This window comes from Pristis pectinata, chromosome 20, assembly GCF_009764475.1.
Source record: "Pristis pectinata isolate sPriPec2 chromosome 20, sPriPec2.1.pri, whole genome shotgun sequence".
In the NCBI taxonomy this organism is placed as follows: Eukaryota; Metazoa; Chordata; class Chondrichthyes; order Rhinopristiformes; family Pristidae; genus Pristis; species Pristis pectinata.
Genome location: NC_067424.1, coordinates 31,895,119 through 31,916,044, shown reverse-complemented (window position 1 = coordinate 31,916,044; position 20,926 = coordinate 31,895,119). Strand labels below are relative to the sequence as shown.

Genomic DNA, 20,926 nt, shown 5'->3' with positions numbered 1-20,926 from the left:
AGGACTGGAAAGAGAGAGGGGAGGTGGCCAGTATAAAACAGTGGGGAGGGGAGGAAGGGTCGGAGCAAAAGTTGGCGGGTGATGGGTGGATCCAGGTGAGAGGGGGTGACAGGCAGGTGAGGGAGGGGTCAGTGGGAATGATGTAAGAAGCTGGGAGGTGATGGGTGGAAGTGACAAAGGGCTGAAGAAGATGGAATCTGATAGGAGAAGACAATGGGCCATGGCATAAAGGAAAGGTGAGGAGGGGAACCAGTGGGAAGAATAAGGGGGTGGTCGGCAGATTGAAAGGGTGGGGGAGGGGAAGGAGATGGGGAGATGAGGGCCAGTTAAAAAGAGGCTGGTATTAAAAGGGATTAAATATTAAGGAGGAGCTGGTGTTGGATGTCATGAAATACATGTGGGTTAATAAATTCCCAGATCTGTTTGAAATCTATTCCAGGATTCTATGGAAAGCAAGAGAGGAGATAGCTGGGGCCCTGACAGATTTTTGTTTCTTTGTTAGCTACAAGTGAGATACCGGAACACTGAAGGACAGCTGATGTTGTTTCTTTATCTAAGAGAAGCAGGGATGAGCCATGTAGCTACAGACTGGTGAGCCTTGCATTAGTGGTAGGTAAATTACTGGAAATAATTCTAAGGGATAGGATTTATGTACACTTGGAAAGGCAGGGGATGATCAGGGATGGTCAGCATGGCTTTGAGCAGGTGAATCCTGTCTCTCTAATTTGAATTTTTTGAGGATGTAACTAAGGAGGTTGAAAGCAGGGTAGTAGACTGCAGATGCTGAAATCTGGAGCAGCAAACAATCCGCTGGAGAAACCCAGCAGGAGGAACAGAATTCAGCATCTGTGGGAGAAGAAGAATTGTGAACATTTTGGGTCGAGTGAGCTTTTGTTGTATCTATGATGCTTGTACAGGGAGGAGCCACAGGACACTCAACTCCTAGGAAATCAAGTATCAGAACTTCTTTGACAAGGTTAGTTGCCTTTACGAAACTTGCCAAAACCGCAAGCACAACTGTACGCTGGTATTGAGATAAGGTGCAAAAGCAGAGTGCAGCAGTTTTGGCTCCTCCAAAAAAAAGTCCAAACCCATCACTATGTGACAAGCTCCATGCTGAGGAGCTTGAGGACATGAAGTAGGACCAGGATGCAGAAGTAATGAACCCCTTGCAGCTGGTACTGAGCTCAGTTCAGAGACTGCAGAGGAGATGGAAAGTGGTTCATGTGGCAAAAAAAATGGAAAAGCCTGGTGAGAAAAAGGGGGTACTCTCCAAGAACTCCTGTCTTAGGTAAGCCAGGACTGGAACCAAAGTGCTAGAAGCAACATCACCAATGCACAACAGCCCACTCCCAGGAAAGCAGCAGCATTGATCAGAGATATTCCAATTCCAGGAAGCTGGGATCAGTGCAGCGTCGAAAGTATGAGAACATTAGCTGCAGGAATCTGGGAGCATTCACCTTAAAGGTATGAGTCAGGAGGTGACAATTTGGGAAGTAAACTGGCTGTCAGTTGATAATGCTGCCTGCTTCCCTGCAGTAGAATTTACCCTCCAGCAGAGATCAAGATCCCTAACTCATCCTGGGACACATGCAGTAGTGGGACAGAAACTGATGCTTGTAATTCTAGACCTTATTCACAATACAATCGGTTGAAAAGATTTCATCCATTAGCAGGCATGGTGTTTAAAAAGCACATTGAAATGAGTTGCGACTTTGGTCTATATTGCCAATGTGAAGGGCAAACTGCTGTTTCATAGGTTTACGACTTGCTACACCTCAGCTATCAGCAGTGGACATAATAGTGCTTGTGTGGTCACTTGATCTTGTCAGGAAGCTGTTCCTCCATCTTGGGTATTTTGCAGAGAGACAAAATGGCCATTGATCAAACTAGCCATCTTAATAGCAGACTTAATGTTCAAAAACGGTCTGCTCAAGGTTGTAGATGTATATGCCCTTGGGAAAATAGTTCTCAGTGGTGCTGTAATGTAGCAGATGGTTTCAGATGGTGACTTCAACTGCATTGTTAGTGTGACTGAGCAATCTGGCAGAGCTGACTGCAAACTGGACACCACCTCCAGATTCTTGATTCAACAGGTAAAAGATGCCAAACTGTGTGACATCTTTAGCAATCCTGCAGATGGAGCAATACATCTGGTGAAGACCAGACAGGCCAATCTGCTGCAGATAGACTGTGTCCTAAGTGCTTAATGTCAGATCAGCTGATATTGTGCTGGCATTATCTGACTATTGTCTCCTGTCTGTGACCTACAGTAAGATCAAAGGCTGGCACAGTGAAATGGGAGCTGAATTTGAAACTCATGACCCAAGAAATGTAAAAGGACTTGTAGGGGTTGGATTTCTGTGAAACCATTGGAAACACTAATATACAAGTGAGAAATGATCGAGGTACATGTCAAGAGATTCTCCAACCTCAAAGGTGTACAGAAAACAAGAGTCAGTTAAATGTGCTGACTCTAGAAAAGCATGAGGAATCTACGTCTGCAGTCAATGGGGATCAATGTAGAGGAGGAACTCTGATGGGCAGAAAGTCTTGTTTTTTTACTTCGGGGTCCAAGGTGATCATCCGTAGAGTAGGATGTGATGTGTTTGTACCATTTCCTAAAGATTCAGAGGCCTCTCATGAGTAGCCTTAAGAGAGAGCAAGCCGCATCAGTGTTCCCTCAGCCAGATATTAAGATCTGCACATCTTTCTACACCAGTAAATGACTTTAAAGGTAGCAGACAATGCAGCTTCCCAGAACCTCCTGTCCTCTAGTTCTGAGACTTTAGATGACAAGGAGAGTTTGATCATCCAGTTACTTCTGGGTGAACTGACGACATCTGTGTAGTCCTTTGATATAAATAGCTTGTTGCCCAAGTTGTACTCGCCTCTATGGGAATTGATTAGTCCAGACCTGCTGGGAATGTATAGTGCCATTCTTCATGTTGGCAGCATGTCAGAGTCCAAGAAGACACCATCGCCCTTTTCTACAAGCAGAAGAGGAAGAAGAAATTGGTAATCTATCCCTCCTGATTAATGTGGATAATAAGATTCTGTCCAATCAAGTCAAGTGTGCTCTGATGCTGGTGATTTCATCTGTCAGATCTGTACTGTAGCAAGAAAGATTTCTGACAGCCAGGTACTAATGTGCTTGCCTATATGAGGGGGAAGTGGGTGAGGGGTGCTGACACTTTGTCAAATTAGGCCAGGAGAAAGCCTTTGACAGAATATCACACATACGTAATGGAAATGTTCTCCTAAATTGGGATAGAGAAAGGAATCTGCAGTTGACTATGGCTGCAATACATGGTGATTAAAAGCACCGCCATAATTAATGGGTGGGAAATGGAAAGCTTCATAGTCAAATCTGGAGTTGGGAATGGGAGCCATCTCCTCTTGATCATGTATTGAGTTGATTTTTTTTGCTGAATCCTTAGGATGGATGTGGCAATAAGAAGTAAAGATTCCAGGCAGTGGAGGTGTTGATGTTAAAGCCTCCTTGTATGCAAATGATATTGCCATCATCTGCCTGGATCCACCATTATTCCACAGATTGAGTGACTTCAACCAGTTTGAACTGGCCTTGGGTCAGAATGAATTGAAGCAAAAGTGAGTCCAGTTCTTTGGCAACTGCTCGACCTGATAATCTGGGGACACGAGATTCTGCAGATGCTAGAATCTGGAGCAACACACAGAAAATGCTGGAGGAACTCGGCCCTGAGGAAGGGTCTCGACCTGAAATGTCGACTTTATTTCCCTCCATAGATGCTGCCTGACCTGAGTTCCTCCAGCATTTTGTGTGTGTTCCAACTGATAATTTGTTCCATTCACCATCAGGTCTGATTATTTGAATGTGCTGTAAATATGGTTAAGAGGAGCTGGGCATGCAACAAGAACTGGGATATAGCCATGATGAAGCAGAAAATGAGATTGTGTTATGGACACTTCCTCTCAATTGCAGAAAATAATCTGGCCATCAGCTGCAGAGTATTCTAGGTACTGTATGTGATGTAGCTTCCACCTAACTCATGAGCTGTCTTCCATTTTATCTGGATATTGTGTCTCAGTAGACATAAATTTTCAATCATTATATTTCCAGAGGAAGTGACGAATGCACCCAGTGTCGGCCAGAATCTTGATGGATACCTTCAGTATGTGACTGTATGGCCTGTGCGTAAGCCACTCTGTGCTGTGGTTCTATCTGTTAGTCAGTGTTGTGAAAAATGAGCCAGGCTTTGTTGCCACGAAATGCTTTACTCCTTTCAGTTGGACTATATTGTATGACCTTTCTTTTGTGGAAACGTTTGTGCAGCTGAACACCTTTTGACCACTTCTCAATCAAGCCGTCATCTGATCTTGATGAGGTCCTACTTGAAAGGGAAATTGTGGGTCTTGTTGGATTGCTCTCTGAGTAGATTACCAAAGTGCCTTGGCAGATTTCCTCATTGCCATTGCCACTGATACCTTGCATGCTGTTGTTGAAAGTGGTGTACCCTGCTTGTTGGCTTGTGAATGGTGACTTGAATGTACTGTATTGTATACAGGGTTGTTGTCATGGGTGACTTCAACTTCCTTAATATTGATTGGCACCTCCTTAGTGCAAAAGGTTTAGATGAGGCACAGTTTGTTAGGTGTGTACAGGAAGGATTCCTGACACAGTATGTAGACAGGCTGACTAGAGGAGAGGCCATGCTGGATCGGGTATTAGTCAATGAGCCTGGTCAGGTGAAAGACCTCTCGATGGGTGAGCATTTCAGGGATAGTGACCACAACTCTGACCTTTAGCGTAGCCATGGACAAAGATAGGAGCAGGCATTATGGGAAAGCTTTAATTGGGGGAGGGCAAATTATGATGGTATTAGGCAAGAACTTGGGAGCGTAAGCTGGGACCAAATGTCCTCTGGTAAATGCACTGCAGAAATGTGGAGATTGTTTAGGAACCATTTACATGGGGTTCTAGATACGTTTGTCCCGCTGAGATGAGGAAAGGATGGTAGGGTGTAGGAACCATGGTTAACAAGAGAGGTGGAAGGTTTAGTCGAGGAAGAAGGAAGTATCTTTAAGGTCTAGGAAGCAAAAATCAGATGGGCCTCTTGAGAGTTAAGGTAGCCAGGAAGGAGCTTAAGAAGAGACTTGGGAGAGCTAGAAGGGGACATGAAAAGGCCTTGGCAAGTAGGGTTAAGGAAAACCCTAAGGCATTTTATATGTATGTGAGGAACAAGAGGATGACTAGGGTGAGGGTAGGACCACGCAGGGATGAGGGTAGGAAAATGTGTCTGGATATAGGGGAGGTCATAAATGAATACATTGCTTTAGTGCTCACCAGGGAGAGGGACTTGGACGAACGTGAGGTAATCATAGAACAGGTAAATGTGTTGGAGCATGTCGAGGTTAAGAAAGAAGCACTGTTGGAGCTACTAAAAAGTATTAGGATAGATAAGCCCCTGGGGGTGGACAGGATATACCCCATGTTACTATGGGAAGAGATTGCTGGAGCATTAACGATGATCTTTTGAGTCTTCCCTGGCCACGGGAGTGGTATCGGAGGATGGCAAATGTTGTTCCATTATTCAAGAAAGGTAAAAGGGATAATCCAGGAAATTATAGACCAGTGAGTCTTAGATCAGTGATGGGCAAACTATTGGAGAGGATTCTTAGGGACAGGATTTATGAGCATTTGGATAGTCTTATTAGGGATAGTCAACATAGTGAAGGGCAGGTCATGCCTCACGAGCCTAATAGTTTTTGAGGAAGTGACAAGACAAATTGATGAAGATAATGTGGTGGATGTGGTATATATGGATTTTAGCAAGGCATTTGACAAGATTCCCCGTGGTAGGCTCATTCAGAAAATCATAAGGTATGGCATCCATGGAAAATTAGCTGTGTGGATTAAAAATTGGCTTGCCCACAGAAGGCAGAGGGTGGTTGTGGAAGGGGAGAATTCGACCTGGAGGTCGGTGATTAGCGGTGTTCCGCAGGGATCTGTTCTGGGACCCCTGCTCTTTGATTTTTTTTGTAGTATATAAATGATTTTGGTGAAGAAGTGGAAGAATGGGTTGTTAAGTTTGCAGATGACACAAAGGTTGGTGGTGTAGTAGGTTGCAACGGGATTTAGACAGGGTGCGGTGCTGGGCAGAGAAGTGGCAGATGGAGTTCAATCCGGAGAAGTGTGAAGTGGTGCACCTTGGAAGAACGAACTTGAAGGCAGAGTACGTGGTTAATGGCAGGATCCTGAGCAGTGTGGAGGAACAGAGATCTTGGGATCCAAGTACATTGATCCCTTAAAGTTGCTGCATAAGTGGATAAGGCGGTTAAGAAGGCGTATGGTGTGCTGGCCTTCATTATTCGGGGGATTGAGTTCAAGAGCTGAGAGGTGGTGTTGCAGCACCATAAAACTCTGGTCAGACCACACTTGAAATATTGTGTTTAGTCCTGGTCACCACATTATAGGACGGATGTGGAAACTTTGGAGAGGGTGCAGAGGAGATCTACAAGGATGCTTCTTGGGTTGGAGAGCATATCTTATGAGGAGAGGTTGACCGAGTTAGTGCTTTTCTCTTTGGAGTGACGGAGGATGAGAGGAGACTTGATAAGAGGTGTACAAGATTGAGAGGCATAGACAGAGCAGACAGCCAGCATCTTTTCCCCAGGGTGGCAATGGCCAATACTAGAGGTCACCTGTTTAAGGTGCGTGGGGGAAGGTTCAAGGGAGATGTCAGAGGTATTTTTTTTACATAATGGTGGGTGCCTGGAATGCACTGCCGGTGGTGGTAGGGGCTGATACGATAGGGTCATTTAAGGTCATTTTAGATTGGCACGTGGACATTAGAGGGTTGTGAGAGGTGGAGAGGGGATAGATTGAATGGGGATAAGGTTTATATAGGTCGGCACAACATCGTGGACTGAAGGGCCCATACTGTGTTGTACTGTTCGATGTTATATATTTGCAAGTATGAATAAATCACAATTTTCATTTCAAGTTCAACTTTGCTGTAGAATGTTTAACCAGACAGTAAGGTGTTATTTACAAAGTTAATAGTACAATGCTTCTCTGGCAGCACACTGATTCAGTGTTTAATTCTGTGTCTTCCTTTGCCTGAAGTTTTTGAAGTATTTGCATTTAAATAATAGCTATTGTTATTAGCCACCCATTATCTTGCCTGCAATTTGTATACTGTTGTGTCTTGTGTGTTTTCAATCAATATTTCCTTTTAAGAATGGAATATCAGAAGCCAATTTATGCATTTTCTTGGACATTACAAACATTTTGATACTTGTATGTGAAGCAACTCTTTTCAGATCTGTGCATTTTCAATATTTTTATTTCATCTGAATCTTTTAAAATATCAGTGTTTGGAGATGTTGAAATTTGAATAGGCTTAATTATTAAATGAAATCACTTGGACTAGTTTGATAGTCATGTGTTTTAACGTAATTTGCATCTTTTAATTGTGCTCCACGTGCAAGCCAGTGGTATTTGGATTTTTAAAAATTTGGCTGAGGGTACTAAGTATCAACTTCTGTTTTCTGAAAATAATTTAATTATCTTAAATATAAGTTCTAGATTCTGAAATGTTTTTAAAAGTGTCAAGTAAAGCTGTATAGATTTCCCGTCATTATGATCAATAACAATTATGGAGGGGCTCTCACCTAGGACTGGCTTAAGGGATTTTTTTGAAGTGTCCTTAATTTTTAGTGCACCTACAGATTTCTTCTTTTCGGTCCACAGGTATGCACAAGCTGTGAAGATAATGCAGAGGCTAGTGGATTTTGTGTGGAATGTCTTGAATGGCTCTGTAAAACATGTGTAGAAGCCCACCAGAGAGTGAAATTCACAAAGGATCATACAATAAGAAGAAAGGAAGATGTTTCACCAGGTTGGGAAATAATTTGCCAAATGCAGTTCTAATATTGCAAATTTGATATGAGGTTTCTAAGTGTAAATTATTTTACCAGAAGTCATGCAAAAGAATAAACGTGGAGGTACTAAAGAATAGGAAAGAATTAGATGCCAAAACGGTGATGTACATGAAGAAATATGTATTTCCGATTTGGGTGTTTATCAGGATGTCTTAGATTGTGCTTCAAAGTCTATGGATCATAGGCATACTTAAAAGGGAAATAAGGAATTTCCAACATAGATATCTAGAAGTTGTCAATACCTGAAGGTTACCATTGTATTTAGAGAAGGAAGTAGAGGTAAAGTGAACAGTAATAATTGTGTCATAGAACACGACATTTAGTTCTAACCAAGTCGTGAATACGCTTCCAGTGGTTGAGGTTTGCGATAAGCTCACCATTAGGAAAAAATATATAATAAAGAGTAGTCAGTGTATCCACCCTGCCTCCCTGCCAAATTTGCACACAACCAGTCATGCCTGACACTTGTTATTATAGTATGTACCACAAGGTATCAAAGGAAAAGCTTGACAAAAATCTGACAAGTAGATAACTACAGTATACCAAGATCTCAGCATACATTAAAGTATTTGCTCAATCCCCCCCTTCAGTTATCTATTTTCGAATACTTTATTTTTGTGATAAGTAGTCACATGAAGGCTTTCATTGATAATTCCTTATCTAACAAGTTTTATTTTCTTATTCGTGGCTTAATGACATTTCCTCTAAAATTGATCATGTCTCTTCGGAGCTACTTTGCCTTGTGTGTTAAAATAGCCTGCCGTTGTAACTTTTTGCTTTGCACTCTGTTCTTTTGGGTTTCTCTTTATTGCTAGCTAGTCATGGTGCCATGTTCTGTCAAACGTAGTGATGAAAACTGTGTGGCAACTTGAAAACAGTATCTGCATATTTCAGTCACATACCTTCCATATTTTCCAAAAGCCCTATTTTTAAATATGGCTGATGGTTGCAGCTAATACAGTCTTGTATCTTTTAAAAGAACAATGCTCACTGGCTGCCTCATCTCTCGGTGACCCCTGTCCCCAGACTAATTATAAAGATCAAAAAAGTGTGGTGAATTAATTAAAATCTTCTTTCAGAAAATACTTGATATAGTGCACTACAAAAGCCTCCTGGGAATTTTCAGTCTTGTTTACCATAAATCTGATGTCCCATCCTTCTAAAGTTTGAATCAAGTACTAGACTCCGAGGTACAGTTGCATAAAAGCTAAAGTAAAATGCTGAAATAGATTGAATATATCTTCAGTGTTTCATTGTTCAAGAAAATAATCGTTTGCTTGAAATGAAGTATTGGATGCCTGGCTTTTTGTTTTACAACCGTGGTTTGTAGTCTGAATGTGTGATAACTGATGCCTTGGATCTTGAAATAAAAGTCTAGTTTAGTTAGTTACTGATTTTTGTCATGGGAATTCGGTATTTTCTGTGCCCATGAGTATGGTTTTTAAATCTGGTAGAGAGAATAAAAATTCCATACAAGACTTGCACTCATGAAAATATTCTATTTGCAAACCTTTTAAGTTGGGGGAATCTTGAGTTCTGTTAAGATTTACATTCACTATTTAAAATGTTCATTTTTTAAGTATTTCTCTTGAATTACAGAGGCTGTAGGAGCACCTAGCCAGCGCCCTGTGTTTTGTCCTGTTCATAAGCAAGAGCAGTTGAAACTTTTCTGTGAAACGTGCGACAAGCTGACCTGTCGGGACTGCCAGTTATTGGAACACAAGGAACATAGGTAGGTTCAGATCTGTAGATCTTTTGAAAAATGGATTTTGTGAAAAATAGTTTTGTATGCCAAAAAGTATGTATGTATAATGACTAATTCTGTTTAAAAAAAAGTAGCCATTCCTGTTGATGGTCAGAGGCATGATGGAAATGAGTATTTTGTATTTAGATTGAGATTTAAATTAGATGTAAGGAATTGATTTCTTTAATCCACAATCATTATTAATCACTATTTATATTAAAAATTGAAGAAACCAGTGTATATGTGAAAAGTGTATATGGAGGTTTGTAAATAGCAAGTTGTGCCTTCCTCGTAGGAATGAGATGCATGCTGCTAAATTAAAATTCATAAAATTAGAAAAGATTCAAATTTTTAACATTTGAGATCATGCTGTCCTTGACGATAAATATTTAAGCATTTACATTATAGGAGATATTCATTGCTCCTGCCAAAAAGTCTAGTTTGCATTTGGTTTTATTGAATGACTGAAACATCTTTATCTGCCTTTGTGTGAACTTGGAATTCTGTTGGTTGGTATTGCCTGTCTCCCTACTCTTTCCTCTCTTCCCCCCCCACCCCCCCAGCTGTGTACTTAAACTTTGAATTACAGACTCCCTATAGGAGGAAAAAATGTTTTTTGTAGTGTTTACTTGGAAGAATGATTTGATCAATGTATTGCATTTATGTGGAGGGCTATTTCTCAAAATTATTCCCCGTTTTTCCCCACCTACATTCAGAAACAATGTATCTCCCTCACATAACAGGGAAGTGATGGAATAGCTCCGTCGGAAAAATCTTGTGATACTCGTAGTAAGCGTGAGTTAGTGTCTATGTTGTACTTGTGTGCAAAACCTTACAAAACTAGCATTAATATATCCCAAAATGGTCAGTGCTGTGATTCTATTCATTATGCATGGTAGATGTATTAGTATCAGGAAAAAATATACTGGGCAGATTTTAGTAGCCAAGAAATGAACTCTAGTAGTTAGGAATATCTGTTTAGGCTTGTGATTGGAATGATATGTTGTCCTGCATAGGTAGTCAACCAACAAATGATAAAAAGATGGCAATTTGTGTTTCAGCTGCAGAACTTACAATTATCTGACTGATATGTCTTTGGATGTTTCTTCATTGTCCATAAATTTGTGTTTGTTATATGATAGATGAAACTTATGTTCCGCCAACATAGATATTCCTTACACAATTTAGGGAATAGAAATTGACAGCAGCATGGCAATCAGTATTCAAGGATAATGGATAGCAATAAAGGGAATGTATTAGATATTAACACAAAGTCCCTTGATTTCTGTAATTTTCAAAATCCATATGTTTCTGTCTTGAGTATACTTGGTGATTGAGCATCCACAGTCCACTTGGGTAGAAAAGCCAAAAGATTCACTATGCTCTGGTTGAACTTTTCTCTCCCTCACTTATTTTAAGTACATGATCCTTGGTTCTAGACACCCCAGTCAGGCAAAATATAGTCTCTATATCTATCCTGTAAGTCCTTTGAAAATCTTGTATGTTTCAATGAGATCACCTTTCATTCTAAACTCCATTCTCGGTTCGGTCTGCTTAATCTTGTGTGACAAATCTGTCATCCTACCAGTCAACCTGGTCTCTCTCCCTCTATTCCATTTGTATTCTTCCTCGGATGGGGAGACCAGACCCATATGTAGTATTTCTAGGTGTGCTGTCACCAGGGCCCTGCCATCTGTGCTCCCGATTCCTGAACCAAGCACTAATGGTTTTGAAAGGCTGACAACTGATTTTGAAACAGATACTTTTTATTCTATCTCCATGCCCAATTTGTACCAATCTCTAATGAGAAGTTTATATGGTTCAGTGAATTGAAGCTCCATGAAAATCATCTTTGGGTATATGACTCTCAAACAATTTAATAACTTGTTCATATAATTAATTGCCTCTTCATATTGAAGTAAAAATTGGAGCAAGATGCTGAACTTTCAGCTTTACAATGATGAACAGACAGTTATCTTGAAGACATTCTGGCTAATAGTTCTTCTAATGAAAATTTGATTTATTCTAGTTATGTTTTTTTATGTAAACTGCACGAGTTGGTAAAATATTTGAATTGGATGAAATTATTAGTTCAAGCTTAGAGGTTAATTTTACTAAGTATATTCTAACCTTAGTTCTGACAAAACCAGTGAGAATTTGGAAGTGTGCGAAACTGAAAAGGATATTGTTAACCTACTAGCAGATATCAGTGGGTCGATAGATGAAATCTAAGAGAAGTATGAGGCAGTGCACTATAGTAAAAATAATGAGACACTTAGTAGATCAAGTCGAGACTGTTGAAAAGGGTGGCAAAAGCAGAAGAACCTCAGTATGATTGTTTGTAGATCCTTGGAAGTTTCTGGAGATGTTGAGACAGGGGCAAATAAAGCATATGGGATTCATTGAGGCATGGGGGTACGAAAGCAGTATGTTCAATCTGTATAAGATACCATAATTGGAGTATTGCATCCAGTTTGGTCACTTAACCTTCAGAAGGATATGCAAGGTCCTACAGATGGTGTAGAAATGTTTTAGTAGAATGGTTCCAGTGATGAGGTTCTTGGTTATTGGTTTAGACTAGAAAAGCTCAAATGATTGTTCCTGGGGCAAATAAGGTTTAGCAAAGGAGATTTGGCACAGCTGCACAATGTCATGACGGGCTTTCTGTAAATATTGGTATAGGTTTATTATTGTTGCTTGTACCGAGGTACAGTGAAAAACTTGTCTTGCATACTGATTGTACAGATCAATTCATTGCACAGTGCATTGAGGTAGTACATGGTAAAAACAATAACAGAATACAGAGTAAAGTGTCACAGCTACAAGGAAGTGCATTGCAGGTAGACAATAAGGTGCAAGGTCATAAGGTAGGTAGTGAGGTCAAGAGTCCATCTCATCGTATAAGAGAACCTTTCAATAGTCTTATCACCGTGGGATAGAAGCTGTCCTTGAGCCTGGTGGTATGTGCCCTGAGGCTCCTGTATCTTCTGCCTGATGGGAGAGAAGAGAGAATGAGCCAGGTGGGTGGTGTCTTTGATTATGCTGGCTGCTACACCAAGGCAGTGAGAGGTATAGACAGTCCATGGAGGGGAGGCTAGTTTCTGCGATGTGCTGGGCTGTGTCCACAACCCTCTGCAGTTTCTTGCAGTCCCGGGCAGAGCAGTTGCCATAACAAGCCATGATGCATCCAGATAGGATGCTTTCTATCAGCACGAACATCGATAAAAGCTGGTGAATGTCAAAGGGGACGTGCCAAATTTCTTTAGCCTCCTGAGGAAATAGAAGCGCTGGTGAACTTTCTTGGCTGTGACGTCCACTTGGTTGGACCAGGACAGGCTACTGGTGATGTTCACTCCTAGGAACTTTAAGGCAAGCTGTTTCTATTAGTGAATTATTCAAGGATCTAAGTCACAGATTTAAGGTTGTGGCCAAAGGTGGTCACTGCATTTCTTAATTTTGAGATCCACTGCAGTGATGATTTAAATTAAGTGATTTTGCAATTAACCTAAAACGGTAGCTTTTTAGCCACAAAGCTGTTCAATTCGCCAGGATCTTTTGTTTGAAAGAAGATTTGTGCACTTCATACCAGCTGAAAAGTGTCAGAAATGTAAGTGAAATACATGAAATGATAAAGAATGGAGTGATGCTGAGCAGTCACAATATTCAAAATAGCCACTGAAGTCTTTAACAAGTTTTTGAACAGATTTGGTTTCAGAATTTTGATCCCAGAAAAACAATTTATAGAGCAGCAGAAAGGGCTGGGAAATGGGATTGATTTGCTGTTTCAAAGAGCTGGCACAGATACTGGTTCTGAATATCCTTTTCTTTGCTTTTGGATTTTGACTTTATGAATACCAACACTGGTTGGCTTTGGCTTACTGATCTTCCCTTTTCAGTGGAATGTGTATGCTTGAGTATATTAATCCCTTTTGGCCCTCAGTTGTCAGATATGCAAGTCTTCACTTCTGTAAGTTTTTGAAACTTGATTTTCTGATCAGAATCGATCTGTGATGCGTTGAGCTTGACCTGGTTCTCATTGTGTGGTTCCCATAAATATTTTGGGATATAGTCCTATTTAAATTGCCCTTTGTTAATATATTCATTTGCATTGCTTGCTCCAGTAAAAGGTGAGAATTTGGGCACCCAGGCTGGAGTAGCAATATAGCTTCCAAAATTTTAATTCTGCGTTAAAGGTAAGTATTTTGTAAAGCATAACTTTGAAGTATTCAGTTTTATTACATGGTGCCTTGAAATCTATAATTGTTTGTGTTCTTCCCGTTGCCAGTCACTTCAACTCCCCCTCCCACACTATCACTGATATGACAGTCCTTTTCCACTGCCTTCTCCACTGCCAGGAGAATTCCAAGCGCAAACTGGAGGAACAGCACCTCATTTTCCATCTTGGAACCTTGCAGCCTAATGGCATGAACATTGAATTCTCCCACTTTAAGTAATCCCCACCCCCACCCCCCTCCACCATGCTTCTTCTCTTCCCTTTCCTAGCCTCTCTCTTTCTTCTACCCTTTGTTTCCCTTTCTCTCCCTACCTTTGAGCCATCCCCCGGTGGATCTGCTCTCCCCTCCTCCCCCACACCCGCCTATCACTATCTCTTACCTGCATCTGCCTATCACCACCGTGTGCCTACCCTGCCTCCCCTCTTTTGAAAACCTATCACTGCTCTGCTTTTCCCTGTGTATATTGGGCTTCCCCTTTTCCTATCTTCAGTCCTGAAGAAGGGTCCTGACCCGAAATGTTGACCACCTGCTTTTCTCCATGGATGCTGCCTGGCCTGCTGAGTTCCTCCAGCATCATCATGTTTTTCAAATTCATGTTATTTTTCTGCAACATCAGATTTATAAACCCAAGGATGTTCAATCCTCCAATTAAAAGTAATCGCTGCATTTTAGACAACAGTGGCCTCTCGGGTTCTGTGACCTGGCTTCAAACCTTGCCCCCAGTGCTGTTTGCGTGATGTTTGTACAATCTTCCCATAACTGTAGATTTCTTCCTAGTGCTGTAGCTTTCTCCCATGAGAATTTGGTGGTCAGGGAGAGGGGTGCTGAGGAATGGGATTACTCTGAACCAACAGAGACTTGATGATGGCTTGCTTCCATGTCAAAAGGAAATACACAGATATTTCATGGTCTTTTTATTAGATTGATTTATCCGACTTGGTGGCTGGTGCTTTATTACAGGCTCCTGATCATCCATTATTTTATTAATTGATATGCAAGGATGCCTTCTGCTCTATTTATCACTAATTGACTGCTGCTGCTGAGATTTTTCCACTTGCAAGTAGCTGCTGCTCTGAATCTATTGATTTGGCAGTTGAAATTTAATAAATTACTAATTTATTAATTTACTGTTCCCTACTTAATGTGAGCATATATTTTTGGGTGTATTCTTTGCTTTTGATTAAATCTCACATGCAATAAATTACTTCACTTGAACCTTTTTTGTTGCCTATTATTTAAGTAAAGCCTCATCATGCATTCTTATTGGAATATTGTCAACTTTTCCAAATTCTCCATGTGAGTGCCATTAAATATTATCCAGAAATAAATTAAATTACAAAGTAGCAGCTTTTTTAATGGGAAGTTCTGCTATTCACTGGCAGTTTTTTTTTTGTGCGCAGCTAGTACCCTAATGCGTTCAATTTTATTGGCTTGAATATTGACTGCAGTGTCACAGTGTCTTATCAAATTCTTTATTCAGTGTGAAGACAATCATATAACATGCTATACTGTATATAATTTGAGCTACTTGATTCTGTTCAAATTTTTAAAACTTTATATGAATTTTAAAAGCATTCTTCAAATAAAATTAAGCAGTTAGGAATCATAACTTTTGAGATTCTTAATATCAGTGCTGGTTGTTTTTAAAGTGTGCCCTTTAGCAACGAGCTGGAAAATGGTGTTCTGGATTCTAATTCTGAAATGCTTATTTCTGTACTTAAGACCAAACAAGGCTGAACTTGAGCTAAGTAAAAGAGGAAAAAAATGCCTGCACTACTAGGTATAAATGTCAGATTATGCTCAGTGTAAAGCTGTGTCAGTTTATATAAATTTATTAAAAGCTACTTTCCTAGCAAATGTTCAAGAAACAACATAATTAAAGTACCAATTTAAATTGTTCATTGAAAGGTAGCTTGTACAACTTTGATTAAATCATAATGACAAATGTTTCCAAATATTTTTCATTGGGAGTTGTTGGGACATGTTATAGCTGTGTAAAATGGTGGTTACGCTGCACTTCTGTGTGCAGTTCTGGCCACTACACTATAGGAAGGATGTGATTAAGCTGGTGGGTGCAGAAAAGATTCTAAGGATGTTGCCTGGATTGGAGTGCTCGAGTTATTAAGAGAGATTGGATAGGTTAGGTCTTTCTTTGAAGCAAAGGAGACTGAGAGATGACATGATAGAAGTATATAAAAATTCTTTGGCAGGGTAGAGGTTCCCAAAACTAGAGGGCATAAGTTTAAAGTGAGAGGGAAGAGGTTTAAAGGGGATCTAAGGGGTAAATTTTTCACACTGTAGTTGGTATTTGGAATGAGCTGTCAGAGGTTGTGGTGGTGGAGGCAGGAATAGTAACCACATTTAAGTGGTATCTTGACAGGTACTTGGATGAGCAGGGCATAGAGGGATATGGAATTAATGCAGGCAAGTAGTATAGATAGGCATGATGGTCAGCATAGACACGGTGGGCCAAGAGGCCTGTTTCTATGTTGTACAACTCTGACTCTATGACATACTCAATTATACAATGCAGGAATGCTTTACTTTGTTTTCTTAGAACCAATCAAAAAAAACTTACGATTTTCAAGCTACTTCCCAAATTTTGCTAGTGCTGCTGCAAACTCCTTTGTCCCTTTTTTTTGTATTTTGTTGCTCTTTCATAAAACAAAAGAACAGCGAGACTAGGCAATAACGTTCCTCAAACCTGTTCTGCCACTTGGTGGACTCTTTTATTGTACTTTGAGCTTTACATATTTGCATTGCAAAGCCATTTTGGCTTCCAAATTGTTTTGCAGTGGAGCCGTCCAAGTCCCTATTGTGTGAAGATATGCTGTTAATTTCTACTGTTGAGTGTTAATGTTTACTTTTCTCGCAAATTATTAATTTGCTTAATTGTTACTGCAAAAACGCTTAATGTGTTCAGAAATGTATTGCTTATGGTTCTGAGACAATATATTAAATTGAAAGTTTGAATTTCACCAAAGGTGGTTTAATGAAATTTAATAAAAATAAATCTGGTGGCACTCGAAAGAAAAAAACACTGGAATGACAGCCATGCATGGTTGGCTTTGTTGTAGAAGCAGATTCTTAAATGAAAACCTGCTTTCACCAACTTGTGGCATCTGGAGTTGGACAGTATACTTGTCAGCTTTGCTCCCTCTTCCAGAGAGAAAATATATTTATAAACATACGCAAGTCTACTATTGACATAGCAAGACTGATTTTAACCCATTGGGAGTAATTATAGGTGATCATATCTGTAGCTTTTAATCAACAAATGTAATTGTAATTCATGTGATCCTTATTTAAAAGCTGTAAATATCTGTTGCCCCAGAGCAGACCTTGTCTAATGGTTTCAGAAGTATAAGGTCCTAAGGCAGTTTTCAAATATTACCTCATCTGCAACATTGCTGTATCACTCGTGTCACGGCTGTTACCACTGCAGCATCGTAGTACAAGGCTGGCATTTGTTTACTGTGTAATGCTGAGTCCTTGACTAACCCGCAAAGAGACCTTCTGGGTAGTAACTATTTAATTGGCTTTCTACAGATATTGATAAATGCCTTTCTTTCGGACACATTGGTTTTGCTGATCTAATCATTCATTTTACTGAACTATTGTGTAAAGGATGCTGTAGTTAAAATACACAACTAATGTTGAAGCCATGGAAGAATTGATACTTTTTCTTCAAATCCTTAAATCATGGTAACAGTCTGAGATAATGTGTTGTGGTTTGAAGTAGGGAAACTGAAAGACTGCCAAATGCAATTGGGAGACAATGACCCAAGTAACAATTGGAGCCATCCCCTTTCCAAAAAAACATGGGGACCAGTAAGAGGTTAGAGTTTAAAAAAAACACATCCCCAGAATGTTATGAGCATTCCACTGTGCACTTTATTTTGTTGCTTGTTACAAAGAGAATTGTTTGCAGAAGTGTTGTCTATTTGATGATCATCTTTGAATGTTGCTACATGGAGTTGTAGCACCTTTTAAGAATATATTAATCGGGGAGCAAATGCCTTAGTAGCTATACAGAGCTTTGAACAATCACATTTACATAAATTTAGAATGGATGGCCAACTTTAAGGGAGAACTTGGAGGTGACATTCTAATTACTTTTAGATGTTTGCTCCAGTTTTGTTTCAATGTACAATAAATTTATTCAGAGTATTTTTATTATTCATTCAAAGGATGTGGGCTTCTCAGGCTGGGCCAGCATTTAATTGTCCATGAGAAGGTGGTGCTGAGCTGCCTTGAACTGCTGCAGGTGTGGGTACACCCACAATGCTGGTAGGGAGGAAGTTCCAGGATTTTGACCCAGCAACAGTGAACAGACAGCGATTATATTTCCAAGTCAGGATGGCATGTGACTTGGAGGGTAACTTGCAGATGAAGTTTTCATGCTTTCGCTGCCTTTGTCCTAGCTGATAGAGTCTGGATTTTGAAGATGCTGTCTAAGGAGTCTTGGTGAGTTGCTGTAGTGCATACTGTTGATGGTACAAACTGCTGCTACTGTGCATCGGTGGTGAAGTGAGTGGATGGGTGCCTATCAAGTGGGCTTCTATGTCCTGTAAAGTGTGGAGCTGCTTTAGTGTTGTTGAAGCTGCACTCATCCAGGCAAGATGAGAGTATTCCATCACACCCCTGACTTGAGCCTTGTAGATAGTGGACGGGCTATGGGGAGTTGGGAGGTGAGTTACTCTTAGCTTCTGACCTGCTCTTGTAGCCACATTGTGAATATGGCTACTCCAGTTCAATTTCTGGTCAATGGTAACAACCACTGCCCCCGCGCCCCCCCCACCACCCAGATATTGATCGAGGAGGCTTCAGTAATGACGATAATAGTTATGGAATGTGTTTTAAGCACTATTTATTTGGTATGCCACTACTTGATTACAGCCTGGCTGTTAAATTTGCCTGCTAACTGGTCTTGTAGTTAAATTGTCAGCCTTTTCATCTAGACTCTGTTACTGTCACCCGGTCACAGTGTCTGCCCTGCTTACTACACTAATCTGCTTTTCAGGATAATCATAGAAACACAATGTTACAGCTGCCCAGGTTGTTATCTATGAGCAATTGGTCAATTTCTTCTCTTCCGTTAGTGAATGGAGTTGATCGTTTAGTCTTGCCAACTCTAGGGAGACAGCATTAACATCTTCAGTCCGATCATAACTTTTAACTGTTCGGCATCTACTTTTATTTCCATTACAACTCAGATCAGATATAGAACAGTGTGGAAAGGTTCTTTGCTTGTCTGACAGTTGCCTTGATGATTTGGATTTTGTAAAGTTAATTGACCTATTTATTTAAGTTTACCATACAATTTCTAAAGTGCTTTGATTGAATTTTTCTACATTTGTATTGACACTTGCCTGTCCCTTCTAGCATGTCTCCCGTACGACACTCCTTTACTTGTATAATTAATCTTTTCCCCTATCACATATGTGAAGTGTTTTTGTCCTATTTTTCCATCTCAGCAATGTTATATGAAAATTGGTGGTGGTGTTGCTGTATTTCAGGATTATACTCCAGGTCACTCAATCGAGACAGTTTTAGTTTTATGCAAAGTATTGGTAGATCCAACTTGGACTTTCTGTAGTGTTGCTTCACTCCAAACAATGCAGGTAATTATCAAATCACTACAGTGTGGTATAGCTTTGACTTTTCTGTGTACATTGAATTTCACCCGTTACCAAATTCTTTCATTTACCCCCCCACCCCCCCCCCCCCCTCATTTGGTTAAAACCCTACTACTAGCCTTAGTTATTTGAGTTAACATAATTCTTTTGGTGTCTGCTAGTTTAACTGTATTCTGCCCTAGTACAGTAGCTCCATTTTGACTTGATAGTCATACCAGTGCCACATCAATGGAAACCTCCATCTCCCGGAAGCCTCCAAGTTACCATGCAATTCTCTGATCTATTTGAACCCATAGGAATTTGTATGTGGCTCGGGTAGTTATTCAGGTTAAATCACTTGTAATTTTGATCCCATTCTTCAATTTATGGCAACAGTTTAGTGTCGAGTTCTATCTGTGTTGTTCATTTTCGGTGCATTGGGCTATCTTGATCCACCCCTTCCCACTGTAAGATCTTTCCTAGTCTCTAATTGTACTAATCCAAGCTGGTATGAGGTGTTGCATTTTGGGAGGTGAAATGTTAGAGGAAAGTATACATTTAATGGCAGGACCCTTAACAGCATTAATGTACAGGGGGATCTTGGAGTCCAAGTCCATAGCTCGCTGAAAGTGGCCACGAAGTAGATAGGGTGGTAAAGAAGCTATCTGGCATGCTTGCCTTCATTGGTCAGGGCACTGAGTACAAGAGTAAGGAAGCCATATTACAGCTATATATAACTCTCATTAGGCCACATTTGGAGTATTGTGTGCAATTCTGGTCACCCTATTATGAGAAGGATGCAGAAGAGGTTTACCAGGACGCTACTTAGATATGGTATGAGTTGCAAGGAGGAGTTGAACAACCTTGGATTGTTTTCTCTGGAGTGTCAGAACTGATTAAATTTTGTAAGGTTGAGAGGCATAGATGGGGTAAGTAGTCAGAACCTTTCTCCCCAGGGTAGAAATATCAAATACTAGAGGACATGCATTTAAGGAGAGAGAGAGAAAAAGTTTAAAGGAGATATGTAGGGCAAGTTTTTTTTTGGCAGTGGTAGGTGCCTGGAACAGGTTGCCAAGGATATCTGGAATCAGCTGCAATAGTGGCATTTAAGAGGCTGTTAGAAAGATACATGAATATGCAGGGAATGGAGGGATATGGATCGTGTCCAAGCAGAAGAGACTTAGTTTAATTTGGCATCATGTTTAGTACAGACATAGTGGGCCAAAGGGCCTGTTCCTGTGCTACACAATTCTATGTTCTTTATTCTATATTTAATCCTCAATGTGTCGATGGTTGTTAGTACCCTTGAATGTGGCTGTGGAGAACTTTACCCATTCTTCATCATTGTCACATTACTCTTTGCTACACCACTCATCTTTTGAATGGTCTCCTATACCATGATT

General features: G+C 40.3%; 1 protein-coding gene across 4 annotated transcripts in view; it reads left to right on the top strand.

Moving 5' to 3' along the window:
* trim33 (tripartite motif containing 33) overlaps positions 1-20,926 on the top strand; it is a 138,582-nt gene that overhangs the window by 52,834 nt on the left and 64,822 nt on the right. For all 4 annotated transcript variants that reach the window (XM_052034721.1, XM_052034720.1, XM_052034719.1 and 1 more), the window contains exons 3-4: positions 7,736-7,883; positions 9,526-9,658. In XM_052034721.1, coding sequence (XP_051890681.1) covers positions 7,736-7,883; positions 9,526-9,658 — 281 coding nt within the window. The remainder of the gene's footprint in view (positions 1-7,735; positions 7,884-9,525; positions 9,659-20,926) is intronic.